The following is a 19,159-nucleotide window of genomic DNA, read 5'->3' as shown; positions in this document are numbered from 1 at the left end:
ATCCCTGAATGTCACTGCATAGACGGATTCGTGGTTGCTTTGTATTTCAATTTAACATCTCGCTATATTTCTTCCAGCGGTCGTTTCGTATGAAGTTCTATGGTTACAGTGGATGTGTGTTCCAATAAACTGTCGTTCCGACGAACGAAACATCCAACCACCGAAGTGCATATACATAGTCATAAGTAGGTCGCGGATTTTTACGCGTTTCCAGGAAATTTAAAGTTGCAAAAATGCAGAAAATGTGCACGATGTTCAAACATATACGAAATATTCGAAATACAGGGTGTTCCAGTATTGATGCTACATTTTGAATACATTTTTTTCGCTCGAGGCTTTGTTTTCGAGAAAATCGACTTTGAATTTCCTCCGAGTGCGTATGCGTTTGACTATGTCGTGGTTAAATGGATCTCGATACAAACCGTTATTTACTTTATCCATTTATGTATAAGCGTACATGTTAAATCAAAAGTTTAACAACACAAATCTTCCACAATTAAAAGCACGGGACATTTTCGCGTTTGAGAAAAAAGGGAAAATACGGTGGAAAGAGTGCATGAAAATATAACTCGGAGAGCACACCTGCGTATGCGGTACCGGTGACCAGCATTTTCAACAATATTTGCATCGATGAAGTAAATCTTAAGAATCACGTGCCTTATTGTAACTCATAAACCTATGGCATATGGTTTGTGTTCTACGATATAGTGAAGTGCATGCGTACTCGGAGGAAATTCAAAGTCGACTTTCTCGAAAACAAAGCCCCGAGTGATAAAAATGTATTTCATATATTCGACTTATTTTCTCATGTAAAATCACCTCGTCGATGATTGTATTATTAATACTGGGACAGCCTGTATTATACTTATTAAAACATTCAGTGGATGAAATAAATTTCTACTTAGGTTTTATTTGTTTAAAATTAGATCTTTAAAAGATCAGGAATTTGCACGAAAGCACGTAGTTTGGTCATAAGATTGTTCTGACGTATCCATGGGGACACGTATCCACTATAATCGTAGTCTTGCTCGAAGAACATTCGAGTCACTGAGCCCTCGTCAGGAACTCGAACGAAACACGAAGACGAGGATCGGTTTTTCGGAAAAACCAGCGTAACAAGCGGAAGCTCGTCGGCTCTAACGAGGCATTCGCGATTAATCAAAGGGGATTAAACCGACCAGGCAAGATCGTAGCACTCGGAGAGTGGCATCATCTCGCCGTCCCACACCATAAGGGTGGTGGAGCAGTCCTCGTCGCTGCTCGACAAGCTGGTGCCTACGTGGAACTTGAGGATGGACAGCCAGACGCGGAACTGCGGCTGCGGTGGTCGCGGTGCCGGTCTCCTCCACACGGTTCCCGGCCTCTGCTCTGGAAACTTGGGCAAAGGACGCGGTGGCGTTGGACTTGGAAGCGCCGGCCCAGCGCCGCGAAGATGATACAGGCACGTGCTATTCCGTGGCAAGGAATGCCGTGGAGATGCGAGCACACCACCCCCGCTGCCCTGCAGCCAGAATTCGCAATGTTTGTTCTTCGCGTACGTCGGCGAGTCGGCGTCCACGAACTTCACCTGCAAGCACAGTTCGTTGGGAAACAACGAGATAGGAACCAGGGGAAAGACGGAAGAATTATTTTGGTCTTGTAGACGTTACAATTATTCGAATTATTACGAATAAGAGAAGGAATTCACGTTGGAAACTCAAGGATAACCTACGTTGTACCAGGCACATCAGAACTTCGACGGTTTATCGTTTGAGTATATCGCTCGAGTTTATTCTACTTCAGCAACGATAGTCGTTACCGTTCCAACAGGAATTCAAGTTTTTAGACAATTAGCTATTACGTGGAAAACAGAGGAATTTATTAATCCTTATAAATGTTTATAGAAAAGAAAGTAAACAGATGAGAAAGGATGGTAGAAGAAAGGGTACGATACGAGTTTTAAAATTCGTTACTCAATTCTAAAGGAATTCATCAACATTAACGTCTCTTAACTCGTTAGAAAAAAGGAAGAAATGAGAAGAAAAAAGGGAGGAAAGAAGAATCCCCGTCCTAAAATTCATTATCTCGTTGGCTCGTCGTTCCCGAAGAAAATTGTGGTAACGGTGGCTGCTCCGACCAACCATTTAAATGCGATCCGTGAACCAAGGGGGCGGTAGTTCGCCACCGTCAGGTGTAAAGCACGCTGTTCCGGCCCCATGAATGTTTGAACAGAATTACCACGTACTTGCACTTCTAATTGAAAGCCGTGGAGCGAATGCGGCGGCGTTGGATGCAGGAACGTGCCGTAAGGAGACGTGGTGAACTCGACCAGGATCTCGGTTCCGCTGCTAGTGGCTTCCGGCACCGGCTCACCACCTCCGCAGAACTTGAGGATCACCGGGTCCCGGGTCGTGTAGCCATCATACACGGTCACGTAGTCCTGTGGACCAAAACGACGTTCCTTTTCTTACAATTAATACCATTCGGTGGGAAAAATGGTACGACGAAAAAAGGAACTGGAACTTTTTAGTTAGAATCGATGGAATATTTTTCGAACAGCTACGGTTAATTGAAAAGTCTTTGGCGTATTTTGTATCGCACAGATGAAGTTTGCAGAACGATGCGGAGATAACAAAGTTCTACAGAAATCCAAACATAAATATAAAGTAAAATACTAAATTACAAATATCAAATATGCGCATAAAAATATAAATAATCTTGTAACACTGGCTGGCTCTTATAGCGCTGCAAAGAGTATTTACATACAATTGTACTTATCATAGCATTTACATATCAATTACATAAATTTTGTATCGTTTAGTAATACTTTCATGCGACTACGAAAAATTTCATACCGTGTAAATAAAACGAAAAACCCGTTGAGAAAACGTATTGGAACATAAGGCTACGAGCAAACACTTTTCGTAGCCACTGTAAATCTCGAGAAGATCGCGTTTCAATTTCTCAGAAAACAATTAATCGAATCGTTCGATCGGCTCCGACTTCGAGCAGTTTGACGTACATCAGCAAACTTTCGTCGGCTATTTTGAGGCCACTCACCAGGATTCTCGTGTTATCTTTCTTATCTAGCCTGGCTCTATAGTCCGTCAATAAATTTCGCTTATCAACTTAGAACACACGGCGATAGTTTCTCTTCTCTGCGGATCGATAAATTCGGCAGAGTGTTCGTGATTTAAGAAGCACATCCGCCGGAATTACCGTGCGAGCGTAACGACCGTTCGGCTTCGCCGATACCACGCCATCGCTCACGTGCATGGGGTTTCGCCCTGGCTAGCCATCGTTCGACGTCTCGGATTTATCTCGATCCATGGAATTTTCGCCGTTTCGGGTTTTACTACGTACCTGAACCACATCGCAATCCTTCCACAGGCGGAGTTCGCGAGGCGATGATTCCGCTTGGGTGGCTGGCCTCGCTCTTATGGCCACCAATTGGCCCCGGGGCTGTTTCACGGAGATTAAGGCGTGTTTCCCTGCTGGTACATCGTGCTGCCTCACCTGTGTCGTAAGATTAATACGGAAGATACTTAGAAGGTGTTGTACCGAGCGGTCGAATAAGTTTTCAACCTTTTCTAAATTATAAACTTTCATAAGGACGACTATTACGAAGAAGTCTAATCTGGATCGTAAAGTCCGATGAGAAATAAAAGTTGAATTATAAACTTTATTCCAACACTTTTCTATGATACGAATTAAACCAAATGTACATCATTCTGTTCGGTGATCCTCTAACATCTATCGGGTAATGCCATTATTCCATCCGTGTAGAATTTCTCTTATCTGTGAGCAGAAACCCGACCTAAAAAAGGTTTAACACTCGTCCGATAACCCGATACGATAAAAGAAAAGAACGATCGTAGATACAAAGGGCGGACTGATTTCAGACGTCAGACCAAAAATGGATTATGCATGGGCCATATTCTGCATTCTATCGAATTAATAATAATCTTTATTCCTAGACTAAAAAAAGAGACTTTGGTTCGCAGTTTTCTCGCTTTTATCTTAGCCATACGTTCTTCCCACGCTCTCGTTTCATCCATTTAGAATTTAATTTTGAAGTTAAGATTAATAATCTGTGGAAGACACAATGTTTATGTTGAAATAATATTCAGTGATATTTATTAAACAAAACTACAGAAGCTGATGTATATAAGCGAGTGATATAATTAACAACGTATACAAGAATTGTTGATTGTTGGCCAGTTACTCTCAGACTAGACGTAGGTAGTGACCCATGATCCCTTAAATATTTTGAACCCCACTCTCTATACAGCAATGAGTATGACCTGTGTAAGTGTCCTGTTCAAATGCCTGTGTAGGTGTCTGTGTAAGGGTACTTATGCCTAATCTTGTTCTTTTAGCCTGTTTATTAACGTTATCTCTACTGTTACGCTTATATCTATCTATCCATCTTCACGCATGTTCGTGTCGCTTATATATTATCCGAAAAACAATTTATCGAACTTCGAATCAGAGAGGTGTATCGGTTAATCGAATGAACCACGTTCAGAGGAGGGTGGTAAATTAAATTACTTCTCGATCAAAGCACCGCCGCGATCGCGTATTTCCTATCGCGTACGTCCCTCGCAAAAGCATAAACGTTTACACACCATTGTGCGCATGTCTTTCATTTTTTGCGGTATGGTCGCATCGAGCGCTCTCCTGTCTCGATCCTATCGTCTTAATCAACGTTTCTTATCGAACGATTACACTTGGAGCGTCACACGTGCCATTTAACATCCTCGTTTTATTTTCCCCTATTTCTAGTCTAACCAGCCTCTCTACTTCCCGGTTTACCACGCATTCCATACGATCCAATCTCCATTCCTCGTGTAACGAAAGTACCTCGTTGCGACTGTCGTGGAAACGACATTGAAATTGGCGCAACTTTCGTGAGGAGCGGGTGCAGAAAATTTCAGTGGTCGTATCGAAGTGTATTTAGCGGGTCGTATCGGCTTTAGCGGCCAAAAGGAGAATAATGGTGCGCGGGTTGTACACTCGTGGCGGTGCCTCGTAAATTTTCGTCGGAATGCCAACGTTGGTTGCGTTCGTTCCTCTTCGTTTCGAAACCGAGCCCGTGCATCGACCCGTTCAATTTGCTCGGACCGTCGTGCGATTTCGTCCTGAAATACCGTTCCTCGGATTAGCCCGCAACGTTTCGCGTGTCACGGGGAACATTCCAACGTCACACCCCTTTCCTTTCACGCTCCACAGAACAGCTTTGTTAATATTCATTAGAGCGCCGTCGAGATTTCGATTAGCCAAGACCCTCTCATCCCGGATCATCGTGGACTTCTTTGTCCGCAGGATGTTTCAGGGTTTTACAATTGCGTTCGTAAACAATTAGTAATTTGTGATTTCAAATAATTTCGTACAACCAGATCCTTCTTGCGCGATGATATTTTCTCTATGTGCACGATTTTGCTTCGTAGTATTTCTTACGAGAGTATTTGAACGCTTATCGTAGGAAACTTTCATGTTCATATCGTGCGTGTTATGTTTTGGAGATTTGGAAATTTTATTGAGGTCTATGACGAGAAAGGACAGCCATGATCACAGTGATAAGGTTTGAAAGCAATTTGAGAATGCATATAAAAGTTGCGAGATATTATATAAGATAGATGTAGTCGTGATAGTCGACTACATCTTATGTATAACGCGCACGACTAATATATTCGTAAAATTTGTTTATAAATATTCGAACATTTGCGTACATCAAAGCCGCTACTTCGAATGTGAATACCGTGAAAGTAAAAAAAATCACGTTGGTTATAGGCAAATACCTTAATCGCTTCTCTACCAGAATCTGCGTCTACTATTTTTATATAAATTTTCTTCCTTACTATTACAACTCGGATGTCCACTAACAGCGGGGAAGTTGGAAAATTCACGGAGCCTCCAAGGATTCCGTAAACAGCAGAAATCGAGCCATTTTCAACGAAGGAGCTTCGTCGTACCGCGCGACTTACTCGTTCCAACTTCATTCTTCCTTCGGACAGCTACATAAATTTTCAAATAACTCGCTAAGAAAGGCGGTCTCCGGAATCGTCGCCACGGACTGCGCGCTACAGATTTATGATCCCGTATTCGAGTTCTGGGGTACAAAATAAACAGCGAAGGCTTCTATAGTTCGTACGAACGATTTTCTAACTCGATATTAAGTATCGTGCGAGTTTACAGCTTAACATCCTAGATCATTTGCTAAAAGGATTTTCCACGAATCCCATATAACCCCATGAGGCTAGGAAATCGTCAAGTCTCGAACTTTATTCCTTCGTCTATTAATTTTCGAAAGAAACAGTCTTCCAACCCGACGCGAGATGTTACATAAACTAAGAAGATAGGAACGTAGCAAGAGCACTCGTAAGTCTTCCATATTGGAAGAAAAGAATCTTCCAAGAAACAATTTTTCAAGAGAAGCTACCTCAGCGAGCGAACAATTTCTAATCGTCTCCTTGCGTGAAAAATATTATTTATATATGTACTTATATATATAAAAAAAAGTAAATTATCGAACGAGAGAAACTTTTATCAAGTTCTATCAATCAAGGAAGGAAGGAACTTTTCAGAAAGCTATTTCTCTTCGAGAAGAACCCTATCCGACAAACGGAAGAAGTTGCGAAAATTTTCTGCGCTATTCTTCGGCGTTTCGTGTTTACAGGGCAGCAGGTGGTTATTCGAAAGTTCCCAGGGGTGGAAAATTTCGAACGGGCTTACCGCGTAGTAGCAGGTGAGATTGCGCGGGTACAATCCGGGAAAGTTGGGAGACTGCAGTCTGCACTTCTTCCGGTCGCAGTCGCTGAATATGCGGGAACAGTAGGTTCCGGATATCAGATCCCCGAGGTACTGCTCGCTGCTTGGTTTCGTCGTGGTCGATGGCTGTTCGACCATCTGCACCGGCATCGCCATCGAGCTGTTCGCGTAGTCGCTCGAGGACGTCGACAAAGTCAGTTCCGTCGAAGATGGTGTTCCTGTCGGCTGCGTTATACCTGGAATCGTCATTTTTACTTCTTCTTTGTTCTATCTTCTTTGCTTATTCCGTAATTGTACGTCTTTCTATATATTTTACAAGATCGATGTTTGTATATATCCATTTTAAATCGATGATTTTTCCTGCGATCTCGTATATCTTTATATATATTTTATAAAATGGATGTTTCTGTACCTTCTTTTTAACAAATGACTCTTCTTTTTACATATAATTTGTTTTGTAAAGTTATTTTTGACTGGGCGAAAATGGATGACAATGACAATTAAACGAATTACGTGGCATTGAAATATAATCTACTTGGAAAATAGAATTGTGATCTCCATGGAACGTCGTTGAATCGAAAGAGTATCTGAAAATTCAAACGAGCCAGGGTAGAACTTCGTTTATACGAACGCAATGGACAAACTATTTAAGGGATAAACTATTTGTTGCCCGGCGAGTTCATATAAACGAAGCTTCACCGTATCGTGAGAATGGATTCTATGGTTCTTTAAAACACTTATTTAATAATCACCGTCGTTGACTATCAACGTTATAACAAGACGCCAGCCTCCACGCAAGGATGCAGCAAGAAGAAAAAAAAAGACAGAAAAAAAGAAAGAACGACTAAATCCATCTCGACTTGAGATAAAGAAAATCTTTACAAGAAACTTCGATTTCCGTCCACGAGGAACTCGACGATCTCGACACCGAAGAACTCGAACCGCGTTGTTTTCAAAAGTATCCAGCTTATGTAAATTTCTTCTCATCCGAGCGGCGAAGTTATCAACGTAAGAGCATCGGCGTGGAAACAAATCATGATAGAGAGCGAAAGAAGACGGAGACGTACGTACCGACGAATGGATTCCCGTAGCGTGCCACGGCGTCCGACTTCCTGATCATCTTGTACACCATCCTGAAGTCGAAATTGAATCCCGTCTGATCCTTACTGAGCCTGAGCAGCTTCAGCGTGATGGAAACGGTCTGGGTTTCGCTGTAGTAAATCGCGGGACCCCAGGATGTTCCGCACCAGAGGCCACCAACGTCCGGCCGTTGGGCCTCCGAAATCTGCAGCGATCCGTCCGGGCAGCCCTCCGCCGTGAACGACACGAATTTCCCCAGAGTGAAGCTGTCGAACGTCAACTGAAATCGCCAGCACCGTAACGTCGATTAAACTTCCTACCACACTACGGTCTTTCTGTAATCTCTCAGTTTTTCGAGAAGTCGCAACATCGTGGAATTTATCGTGTTTCCTTTAACGGGTTCGCGGCTTTACGCGAAAGTGTTCAGAGCTTTGCGTTTACACACATACACACACAAATATGATCTATTTGCCAGATCGATTAATTCTATGAAACAAAAAGCAGAGAAAATTGATGAAATTACAGTAGCACTCCAGTCGTTTGAACTTGTCAGGGGATAAATAGTTTATATAATCGAAGTTCAATTTTCCTCATTATTTTTCGCGCACGTAATAGGAACTCGTATTCGGATAAGCGAATTCAGCCAGCAGAAGTTCAATTAGTTGCACGTTAACTGAAATTTCCTTCCGATCGGTGGAGTTCCATACGAGATAAGCATCGATCAGAAGTACGTGGCTCGTTTAAAAAATTTCGAGAAGCGCAGTTTGCTGCCATGACCTATGAATGACTGCTACTACATCTCTGTACCATTCAACTTTTGTATCATAGTGAGTATTCAGTGGTAAAAGATTACTTTCGTCAGACGTTCGTTTCTCTTTTTGCAATTTTTCAATCTAATATTCCATCGAGTAACGATAGAAATCCTCCGAGTTGTTGGATGCTCGAGAGATACCGATTAGATATATCTGTTTGCTCGAAGCTCTCGGTAGTAACATTTTCCTTTCGAAACTTTCCATCGTGCGCCATTAAACGCTAATATCCGGCAATGCATTACCGCGTCGAATATTCTAACGGTAAGCACACGCGCGAGCATCTCACAGAACAGCCCTTCGATCTCTTTCACCCCTCTAGCTTTCGGTTCTGCGCGAGTAACCGAGTTATCAAGTATCAATCCCGTGTGGAATGATCCGATGACGATTAAAATATCGACGTTCCCCGAGGGGAGGAGATAGAGCATCGGAGAGAAAGAAAGAGCCGCGCGAGCAGCGAAGAGAGAGTGGCTTTGATAAAAACGGCAAACACGCGGAAAAGAGCCGCGAGGGGCTGGCAAACAGGCCGCGTATAAATAAATTTGGCAGTGCGCGGAAGAAACTTTCGGACCGCCCGTTCGTTCCGTTTACGAAAGTATTCGAGGCAGCGAAACGACGTTCGGTTATGCTTCCCTCCGGCTAACTGACGCAATCCAAGCAATTTGCGTTATTAAAAATTCCACCGTTAATTTCTGCTCGTCTGGCAGACCACGGTTCTGCCTTGTTTCCCGCAATTCTCTCTCTTTCCATCTTTCTTGTCGTTTCTTTTTTATTCCATCTCCTTTTTCTACCTATCCTTCTTTTTTTAAATATCTGACGCGTCTTTTCAACGGAGAAAGCAGCAACGTTTCTCGACTGTCTTTTTCGCCCTTGAAACTATACCGCGATTTAGCGAAAAGTTGCACTCAGACGGATGTAAATTTCTTTGGTAGCTTCGATTATGCGATGGTGCATTTACGAGGTACTTCGTTGCTTGTCTAATTACTCCACGCAGCCATTCAGGTTGTATGTTAATTAGGAATACAGGTTCGGGTCTAGGTTAGGGTCTTTGTTACGGAGGATAATCAAAGAGGCTTTCGGGGAAACTTGCCTGTATGATGTCTCCCAGATCACCGCCCGGTGCGCTGAAGGTGAGCTTGCAAATGTAAGGCACCTTGTCCTCCTTCGGTCGATGGAGCTCCAGGTCGTAAGTTTTACCCACGTCCCCGTAGTATGTTTTATTGCAGGCTGAAACACGAAGGACAAAGATCTCTCTGAAACAAACATTATCGATCGTCTTGTCGCCTAACTTACTTGGCTGCAGGTCGCTTGAACGCGAGAAAATCGAACTTCGATTCTAATGGCGCGGTCGAACGATCAACAAGTTGAGAAGCGCGCTCTTACGAATCTAAAGTTAAAGAAATATTCGTCGAATTACCGATATCCACGATTTTACGATTTATCACTGAAATTAATTATCTAGGTAGCGAGATTTGGCTTTGCGATGTCTCCACACGTGTACGTTCTACCTTGGAACTTTTAACCGAGCCATGCGACTGTACTTTCCTCTCGTTAGCTACGTCAAATCAAGGAATCGCGCTCGATCGAACGTCCTTGACAGAAATCTTCGGCCAAATTTCCGTGTAATCGGTATCGGGGACTCGATCAAAGGGTTTATCGAGGTGAATTTCGAGGTCGACCGGGCAAAGAATCGGCTGGGGCGTTCGATGAATTATCGATGGCTCCGGGCTAGTTTCCTTTGCTCGATCGTTCTCCGCAGAAAAATTCGATTCGTCGCGATCTCCTCTATCTCGAGTTAAAAGGAGAACACCGGCTCTCGATCAAAGTCCGTCGTGAAAGGAAACGTATGTACTTCCTACGGGGCAACGCGGCGTATCCAACGTGTATCGATCAGGCGCTAATCATCGAACTATCATGGAAAAGCCGGATTCCTACAGCTTTTTGTTCGTATAACTTCTATTCGTAAGCACTCGTATTGTTTTTGAAATGCGTGCAACGATACGTCGAACGAACCGACGTATCGATACCTCGAGGTCATGGACGTTTTGAGGTAAAACGAACCGTCACTGAATTTGCGATAAATTGAACGCGCTGAATGGATACGAAGCTTTCACAAAAGTATCTTTAAAATCGCGAATCAAAGCGACTTCTGTAATTAGTTTCATTCGATTGTAATTACGGAATAACGCGAATGTGTTTATTTTTAAATTACCGATCAATGGATCTGAATTTTAATGGCCACTCGCGAATGTAGAAGGATGTTGAGTCGATGAATGGCGTATACAAACTGCGATACCTTTTCATAAATTTTGTCGAAACGCGCGCTGGGCCGATTAATGGGGAAGAGCGATCAAATTCTCGCCAAAACTTATAATACGTTACGGTACACCGCGATAATAATTTGTAGACGAGTAACGGGGATTAATAATTACGGTAACGAATTTCACCGGTATAATGGAAAAATAGGTATTCTTCTAAAAATTCAGTAATTAAAGTATATTCGTGGCGTACGCGTAGCGGCTCGCGAAAGTATTCGAACATCTACCAGTGGAAAATTTGCATGAATATATTATGTGCATTGTATGAAACTTTTTGAAACTTTGTTAGCGGCGTAATGAGACACGACTATCGTGATTATACTAGTAAAATTGGAAACCAGTCTGAAAATCTACGTGAAAGTTACAACACGTTTATTGCACATATATACCATGTGAAAAATTATAAACCATACAGAATGAACAGTGGTCTTAAACGTATAATTCGTACTAAATATGGTCTCACCATATTGTGACTTACATTATAGCGAATAATTAATCTCGTCATATTATTGCGAACAATTCAAATACCTTGGCGATCTCTACGAAGCGCGTACTTCCAATAAATATCTTGCAAATTTCATACATTTAGATACAGTATACATTTTCAAATCACACAGTTTGTATACTATACATATGTAGTATAGTGGACGAAAGGCCTAAGAGATATCGGGCGAACTATAAACAATGTCGCGAGAAAGTCGAAGTGCCGATAGGCCCAACAATGTATCGTCGGTCATTCGATCGAATAGTTTCGCGGAAAAGGCTTGCGTGACCCTGGCGACGAGCGGTTGCGGAACACGTGCGTGGTGGGGCTAAGACAAAAGACAAAGGGATGCTAAGGGAAAAAGACGAATTAACAGTCAGTGTCAATTGAGCAGTCGGAGAGTGCGAACTGCGTTGTCAAGAGAGTGTGGTCCGCGTGAGAGAGAGCGTTGGATCCATGGTGACGAGAGTTGCAAATCAACTATCTAGTTGTCTTAATTATAATACGTTATAGTGATTAATCCACGTTAAACAACCATCGTTTCCCGTTTAACCAACGTCCGTTTAATCCATTCATTGTAAATAAACTAATTGTAGTAAAGATCCTACATATACATAGAAAGTTTCTAAAACTGTTGGAATACTTTCGCGATACGCGTATTTATTTCTTCTTCCGCAACGAACGATCCTCGAGTTCATCGCCGAGGACAGATTTTCCAGAGCGGTAGCATAATCGTTGAAAAATTTGTATCGTGTATGTCAAAGAAACCGAAACTCGCTCGCTGATTAAGTTACTTTGGCTTCCTCTATCGCATGCTCCGTGCAGAATTACATTGTGCAGGACGGCTACGTTACAATACTAGTTCATTGTGGGGCTTCAAGGGCTCATCATGCGCGTATATATAGGATGGAGATCGAGGCTAACGTCGGTGGTGGGCCAATACGAACGTATACACATATATACAGATGCGCGTGCGCTCGCACAAAAACACACACGGACACGCTATCGACGGGGTGAATGGGCCGAGAACACAATGCACGCCATTTCCAGGCATCGGGGTCTCATTCCTAATCAGAATCCTAGTTTGCCTGGCTAATAGCGCGCCTGAAATCTGGCCACCTTGTCTTCCCCGCGTCGTAACTTATCGCTATAACTAGATTACCTCGCCAATTTTCATCGTCCGTCGAATCTACACGAAACGTTTCACCTGTTAGTTTCGCTTCTCGCCATTGGAAATGCCATTACGCCTTTCAACGTATTCCATTTTATACGAGCCGAGACACTCGGTAGAAAAACGATCGTCCGTCGGAATTTTAAATTTCGCGGTAATTTGAAAATTGGATGGATCTCTATAGAAATTATTATCTGTGATTTTAGGAACCAGAGGACGATTGTAATTATCGATAATGAATCCTAGACGTCTAGGACCGCTATATGGAACATTCTGTAACGTAGAATTAGCTGAAAATTTAATTTCAACGTTCGCAAATCGCGATATACCTCTTCTTTGTGGCCATTCGGTCGGAGAATTTCCGTTGTCGACCACGTTCCTCGTGTGTTATCCAGAAATGATAACCGGAGAATATTCGTTTTATTTTCCACCGATGTTTCGGTTTCATTAAGCTCTAATTTTGACGGATGCGGCTATTCACGCTTAATTATTTGGCCCAGCCGGTGGATTGAAACTCGAGTTTTAATTCAGCGAGATGATTAAACTCCTCTAGTATCCAGGATGCGCATTGCGGTAGATGCTGTGAATTCTCGTATCGCCAGAGAAATAGAAGAAGTATCGAATATTTCGCAGAAAGTTTCGGCGACTGGTTGAATATCGGTGCTATTGGGGTTTAGCTGCAACTTCGAACTTCCATTTTTTATTGGATTTCCTGAAACGAGTAGAAGGAAAAGGGTTGCATGTTTCTGTGGGGATAGTGGAACTTGAGAAAAACTTGAGAATGTCCTCCCATCCCTATAAAAAGAGTGTTAAGCAATTAGTAATTGGGATATGAAAAATTTGCGAAAATTGGAAAATTATCGAGAAGATGGCGAGTAATGAAAATTCGGGAAAAAGAGGAAGGTTCCTCGGTACTTGAGCGTCGATGCAAACGATTGATAAGCTGCACCAATCGGAACAATCGGGCTAGGTGTAATTGAATATTCGTTAGGTTTAATGACAGGATTCGGTATCGGAAACCGATAGTCGTCCGGCCGCCGCCTCTGTCGAAGTATTACGAATTCAGTTGGTGCATCTGTTACGTCAAATTACGAAAGTTCCCGGAGGGAAGCTGCTTGCCAGCTTCTCGGCTGCGTCTCCTCCGGCTGACTAATGACTGGCATCAACTACTTGGCTGCGTTTCGCTATGTCGGATACGCGTTCCTCTCCTCTCCGAGGATGTGTCTGGTAATGGTGTTTGACGAATTATGGGCTTTTGTCACTGTTCAAAAGCAGTCGACCATCTGTACGCTGAAGCGTCGTTTCTCTCGAAGCATTACGGCAGCATCAAAACGAGAAGAAGATGGAGGAAAAAGGAGGAAAGACTTTCTGCAGCGTCGCGATTAATAATTCCTCTTCCATATCTTTCCTAAACTACTGTCCTATTTCCATCGTTACTCTCCTCTTTATCTCGATCCTATTTTTTTCTGTTTCTGAAATCGGCGCGGATTCGTCCCTCTTTCCGATTCGGACAATACGCGGACAACGCGACTGTACCCGGAGCTGACCCCGTTTTTACGAAGCTTCGTGCCGGAGCATCGTAATAAATCCTCGACGCGTGACCCGTCGTCCTCCTTGTGCCACTCCTCGTCGCGGGATTATATTTTATTACGCAATAAAATATGAACTTCTCGCGCCGAGTGCTTTCCCATTTATCGCGCTGACGATCGGGACAGCCTGCACGACGCCCGATCCTAAATCACGCGGCTACGCTAACTCGACTTTCGGATTTCGCCGATTTTGTCCTTCCCTCGCGTTCTATCGTTCGGCACTCCGGCGATATAGTAACCGACCGAAGATTTACGTAGAAAATACTCGCGGATTCGTTTCAAATTTTTCAGTACAAGATCGTAACAAGGATGTAACTATTCTTTCTACAACCGAATGTTTCTAAACAGAGTCTCGGCGGATAAATCACGGGCGAAGCGAGAAGAAACGATGGAAATCGAATAGAAACGACGTAATGCTACTCGTCAGGAATAAATGCCGTCCGTTCAACCGGGAAACTCGCGCGTATTTCGTGACTTCTACCAGCGAGAGGAGCACGAGAAGGATGAGCAGAGATAAGAAAGAACGTGTCGCGACTGAGAAAATTCTACCGTAAGAGATTGCTCTTCCAAAAATACCAGACAAACCTTGGGAAATCTCGGAAACGGTAGAAACGGTGGAAAGTCGAAATTGAGAAAATTGGAATCGGGGCTGGCTTGCGAACGAGCTAATTTTCTTATTTCTTTGACCTCTTTCATGCGTACCGGTATTAAAGGCCGCGCAGCCTCGATTTATCTTCCGTTTCGAAAGCAACGGTCTGCTTTGAGGCCACGTTAGAACGAGTAACGCGTTCTCCGACGCGGTAAAAAGCCCGGGACGCCGAGGAAAAGAGTTGCGCGCCGCGATACGAGATACTTTTACGAGCGGTGCAGGATTTTCTGCGGGATATGTTCGCCACGGAAACCGCTGCGCGAATGTCGGTCGGGTTTTATGCGTTTCCGGGCCTCGTGTGATTGGTACGAGGCCGGTAAAGGGATCCGGGATTACGTGCCCGATGATGATTCGCTTTCATCGCTTTTGTAACGCGTTTCCACGCAGCAACTCGCTCGATTAGAATGGCATGGGAGATCTTGAATTTTGAATTCAGATAGGTTTTTCGCTCGTTTCGGGATAATAGTGAACGTTTAAAGTGGATTTCGCACGATAAATGTGATCGCGGTTCGATCGTTTTTCGTTTCCTGCCACATTTTCCACGAACGTTATAATCGGACGTAAGATTAGATCGAAACTTACGCTTTATCCGACGATTCAATCGTTTCCTCGCGATGTTGCAACTTTAAAGACGTACACGTTGCTACGATTTTTACTCGTTAGTTCGAGATTCGTGGGTTTCGTAAAAATACTCTTGCGCATGTAATTTTCGCCAGACGTTTAACGATCAGCCCATCGATTCCCGTCGCGTTTAAATTATTCTGTGATCGGATCGATCGTAATATCTCGCTTCTTACTTTTCGACGAAGAGAATGCGAGATAGTGGAGCTTCTTAAAAAATTCCGGCGGACGATAATCGACCGGGAGGGTTATCGAATTCTAAGCACGATTCGAGTCGATTGAATCGGCTGGAAGCCTGTTGAGCCCATCATTTGAGCCAGCCGTACATCCAATTTAGCGTCTCCTTTCTTGTCATTCCGGCTCCGGTGAATCTAGTTTCCGTGAAGATCCATTTGCAAGAGAGATGTACGCCAGGGCGCCACCGGGGGAAGCCAATACGGGGATACCGTGCGATCAGTGGCCTATCAACCGAAGTGCTTCTGCGGCTTCCTCCGTTGAATAGAAAAAGAAAATCATTCGTGGGACGTTTGATCGCGAGCCGAGCGAGACCGACAGATTTCTCCTTCGCGGAATGTCTGCGATCATTTGGCTTCCATTCTTCCACCGGCAATTACGTCCCTTTCTTTCGATATTTCGATCTCCTAGCTTTCAACGGTGATGAATCTCTCTGTTATACCGCCGCAAGGTCGATCAATTCGTTAAACCTTAAAGTTTGCATAGAGTTTTCATAGAGCAACGAGTAATTTAGAAGGTACGCGGCTTTATATTAGAAAAAGACGATCGAATAGGAAAGCATATTATAGAAAAAGGATAAAATACGTTTCGTTGGAATCGAAATTCGCGTGCTTTCGCTCGGCAAAGAGCAGAATTTCGCTTCCAACCTTACGGAAATCTGGAACAACAGAGAAATTAGGGAAATGTAGTTGGGGTGGGGGAATTTCGAGGCGATGTTACGCGTGGCTGGCGTATCGCCAATTGCAAGCCGGGCCCTACTTGGCAACGGGGATTTAACTGCAGCGTATAAACAAGTTGCACGCTCGCCGACTGCTCGCGATTACCCGTTTAGAACAACGGCGAAATACTGCCCCGTGAGGCAATCAATTCCCAAAAGTTTCCAACTGTGGTTCCCTCCTTCCGTTGCTCATTTTCCAAATGAACGTATTTAAATTTACCCCATATTTCACCGCGCTATGATCTATCGCTAATTCATAAATCGTTCGACTCTCGTTTTCTCTCCAAGTTTGTCTCGCTGCAGCAGAGAAACGTTTCTCCCTTTTTAATCATCCGGTGTCAGGATCACGTGGAAACGGAGAAAAGCGTCGCCTTGACGCGTCGCGAGAATTCCATCCGGAAGGGTAGAGGAGGGAAAGAAATTCGTCTAGCCGTTTATCGGGGCTAGACCGAGAAGGGTAGCTCGTAGCCGGCGGCTAAGGGAGAATTCAGGGATCGTTTCCTCGTCGTTCGTTCGTGTCCCTTTTTCTCCTTTTTTCCTCCTCCTCGTTCGAAACATCGCAGCCGGAGGCGACGGATGCACATGAACGTTCTTGAACGAACGCGCAAGGATCGACGTGGCGCGGCGAAATATGGAAATAAAGTACGCGCACGGATAAACGACCGAGACGATAGCTGCGGGGTGGATGCAGCTTCACGTGGGTGCTCGTTTTCAAAAGGATACCAACTGCTTTCATGCTTCGACGTCGCTCGTGAATCCAGCGCACCTGGAATTTTAATCGCGGTCGTCGCGTCTCGAGGACTTCCACTTTTTCACTTCTTTCTAGTTCCGTGTGGCTTATCGTTCGACCTGGATTGAGTTACCGAGAAACAAAAGAAGAGAGTAGTGGCAAAGTAGATACAAGAATTCTATACGAGACAAGCATTTGCTGGAAGGGTGGAAAAGAGTGAAGGATTTTACAAAACGTATTTCGATAAACGACAATATTTCTTAGTTACGTTAAGTTGGTTAAACCAATACATTTTTATGTGAGAGTTCATGGTGGCTAGCAGTTATTTTTTTGACTCTCAAGCACGCAATTGCCAAAATAGAGAAGCAGAAAACTATAAAAAGACTTTGGTCCTTTGTAAAAGTTCAATGTAAGTTGCCGATTTTTCTGATCGCGTTTCGAAGACACAGAAACGTCAGAATTCTGCGATATTTGTTTTCTTGTCAGTCGGAGGGTTAGTGATTGATAAATGGTGAAAAACAAGGAAGATAGGAGGTTGGGAGCGAGTTCTCATTGAAAACATTACATTCGCCATGATCTGTGTCGGTTGAAAGGCGTCGAGCACCCGTTGACGATGTCGACGTCTCGTTGCGCCTCGTAAATTGCGAAAGCTTCACAGAGATGCGCGCTGTACACTATCTGCCATCCTCTTTCATCTGCCACAAGTCTGTTCTACCCTATGGTGTCCTTCTGTTTCGCGTTTCACCGGTACATTCGTGCGCTTCATTCAACAGAAAGTTTCATAAAACCGAATTTGTTGGTTCCTAGCTATCTTTTCTTTCTTGTTTCGGTTGTTCCCCCTTTTTGTAACAGAGATAGTTTCGCGCAGATGAATGTGCTGATTTAACGGGAAAATTAAACTCGTCGCTGGATTGGTTGCTACGGGGTAAACTAGCATGTATGAATTTCAATGCGTCTCTATAGGAGTGCTCTGAATTTTCCTCTTGTTTCCTTCCTTTTTTTTTTGAATCACAGCATTGTTTCGATTCTAAAAGTGTTTCTTTTTTTAGCGTTGTTACGCGGGGGACGATCGCAATAAATTTAAAACTGACGAGGGACGAAACTGATAGACTAATTAGACTCATTAACCGCCGAACTTTTCCATTCACCACCTCTTTATCTTTCTGAAAAGGTTCCCGAAAAAAGTTTTCGCTGAGAAAAATTCCCTGGAGATTTCCTTCTATTTTCCAGAAGCGGGAGAAATAATCTCTATGACGAAAGAAAAAGGGAAAAGAACGAACGAAACGTGATATTAATTACAGACAGGTCACTGAACCGCGAGATGGAACAGGATCCAGCATTCTTCGGGCCGTGTGATCGTTTTCAGTTGGGAGCTTTGTTGGCAGTCGGTGGAAAGGACGGATTACACCAAGATCCCAATACTTTGCCGCGGGTCGCTGTTTTGTTGCCTGACGAAACAACGCCGTCCGCGCGAAAAAGGATACCACGGTTGCGTATACAACGCGGAGTTCGCGATTCCTATTAAATAAACTGCAGACACGCGCGCAGCTGCATTTAAGCGAACCAACATGTCTCTGGCTGGCTGTTTTGTCCCGTAATGGCACAACACCGCTTTTGTACGCACGCAAGAACGGCCACCGCCTTCAATTCCTCTTCCTTCTTGCCTTTCGCCTCTTTCCCGCTTTTCTGTCGGGCCTTTGCTATCTATGGATCTTGTCGGTTCGAACAGAAAAACCGACGAAAGTACGCGGGATAAATATCACGATACAAGTGGCTTCGTTAAACGAGTCTCCGTTTCCGCGTGCCTTTTAACTTTTTTACCATCAGATTTCTATCTCGTTACGGAACGAAAATTGGCACTGATTTTGGTCCCTTAGTTCGGTAGAAACTTCTTAGAAACAGCAGCTAACAAATGCTGTAAACGGTGGAACGGTAGAATAGAACGTTACGACGACAATTAGACAAGATGAGCGTCATAAAACGTGGTTGCGAGAACAAATGCAATT

General features: G+C 43.7%; 1 protein-coding gene across 1 annotated transcript in view; it reads right to left on the bottom strand.

Moving 5' to 3' along the window:
* Positions 1–19,159, bottom strand: part of LOC139994251 (uncharacterized) — a 179,553-nt gene that overhangs the window by 22,798 nt on the left and 137,596 nt on the right. Inside the window, exons 6-11 of the mRNA XM_072016711.1 lie at positions 9,730–9,866; positions 7,822–8,110; positions 6,715–6,986; positions 3,343–3,495; positions 2,225–2,419; positions 1,179–1,567 (exon numbers count right to left, since the gene is read on the bottom strand). Coding sequence (XP_071872812.1) covers positions 1,179–1,567; positions 2,225–2,419; positions 3,343–3,495; positions 6,715–6,986; positions 7,822–8,110; positions 9,730–9,866 — 1,435 coding nt within the window. The remainder of the gene's footprint in view (positions 1–1,178; positions 1,568–2,224; positions 2,420–3,342; positions 3,496–6,714; positions 6,987–7,821; positions 8,111–9,729; positions 9,867–19,159) is intronic.

This window comes from Bombus fervidus, chromosome 14 (assembly GCF_041682495.2).
Source record: "Bombus fervidus isolate BK054 chromosome 14, iyBomFerv1, whole genome shotgun sequence".
NCBI classification, from domain to species: Eukaryota; Metazoa; Arthropoda; class Insecta; order Hymenoptera; family Apidae; genus Bombus; species Bombus fervidus.
Note: the sequence above shows the minus strand (reverse complement) of the source record. Positions and strands in the feature narration are given on the sequence as shown.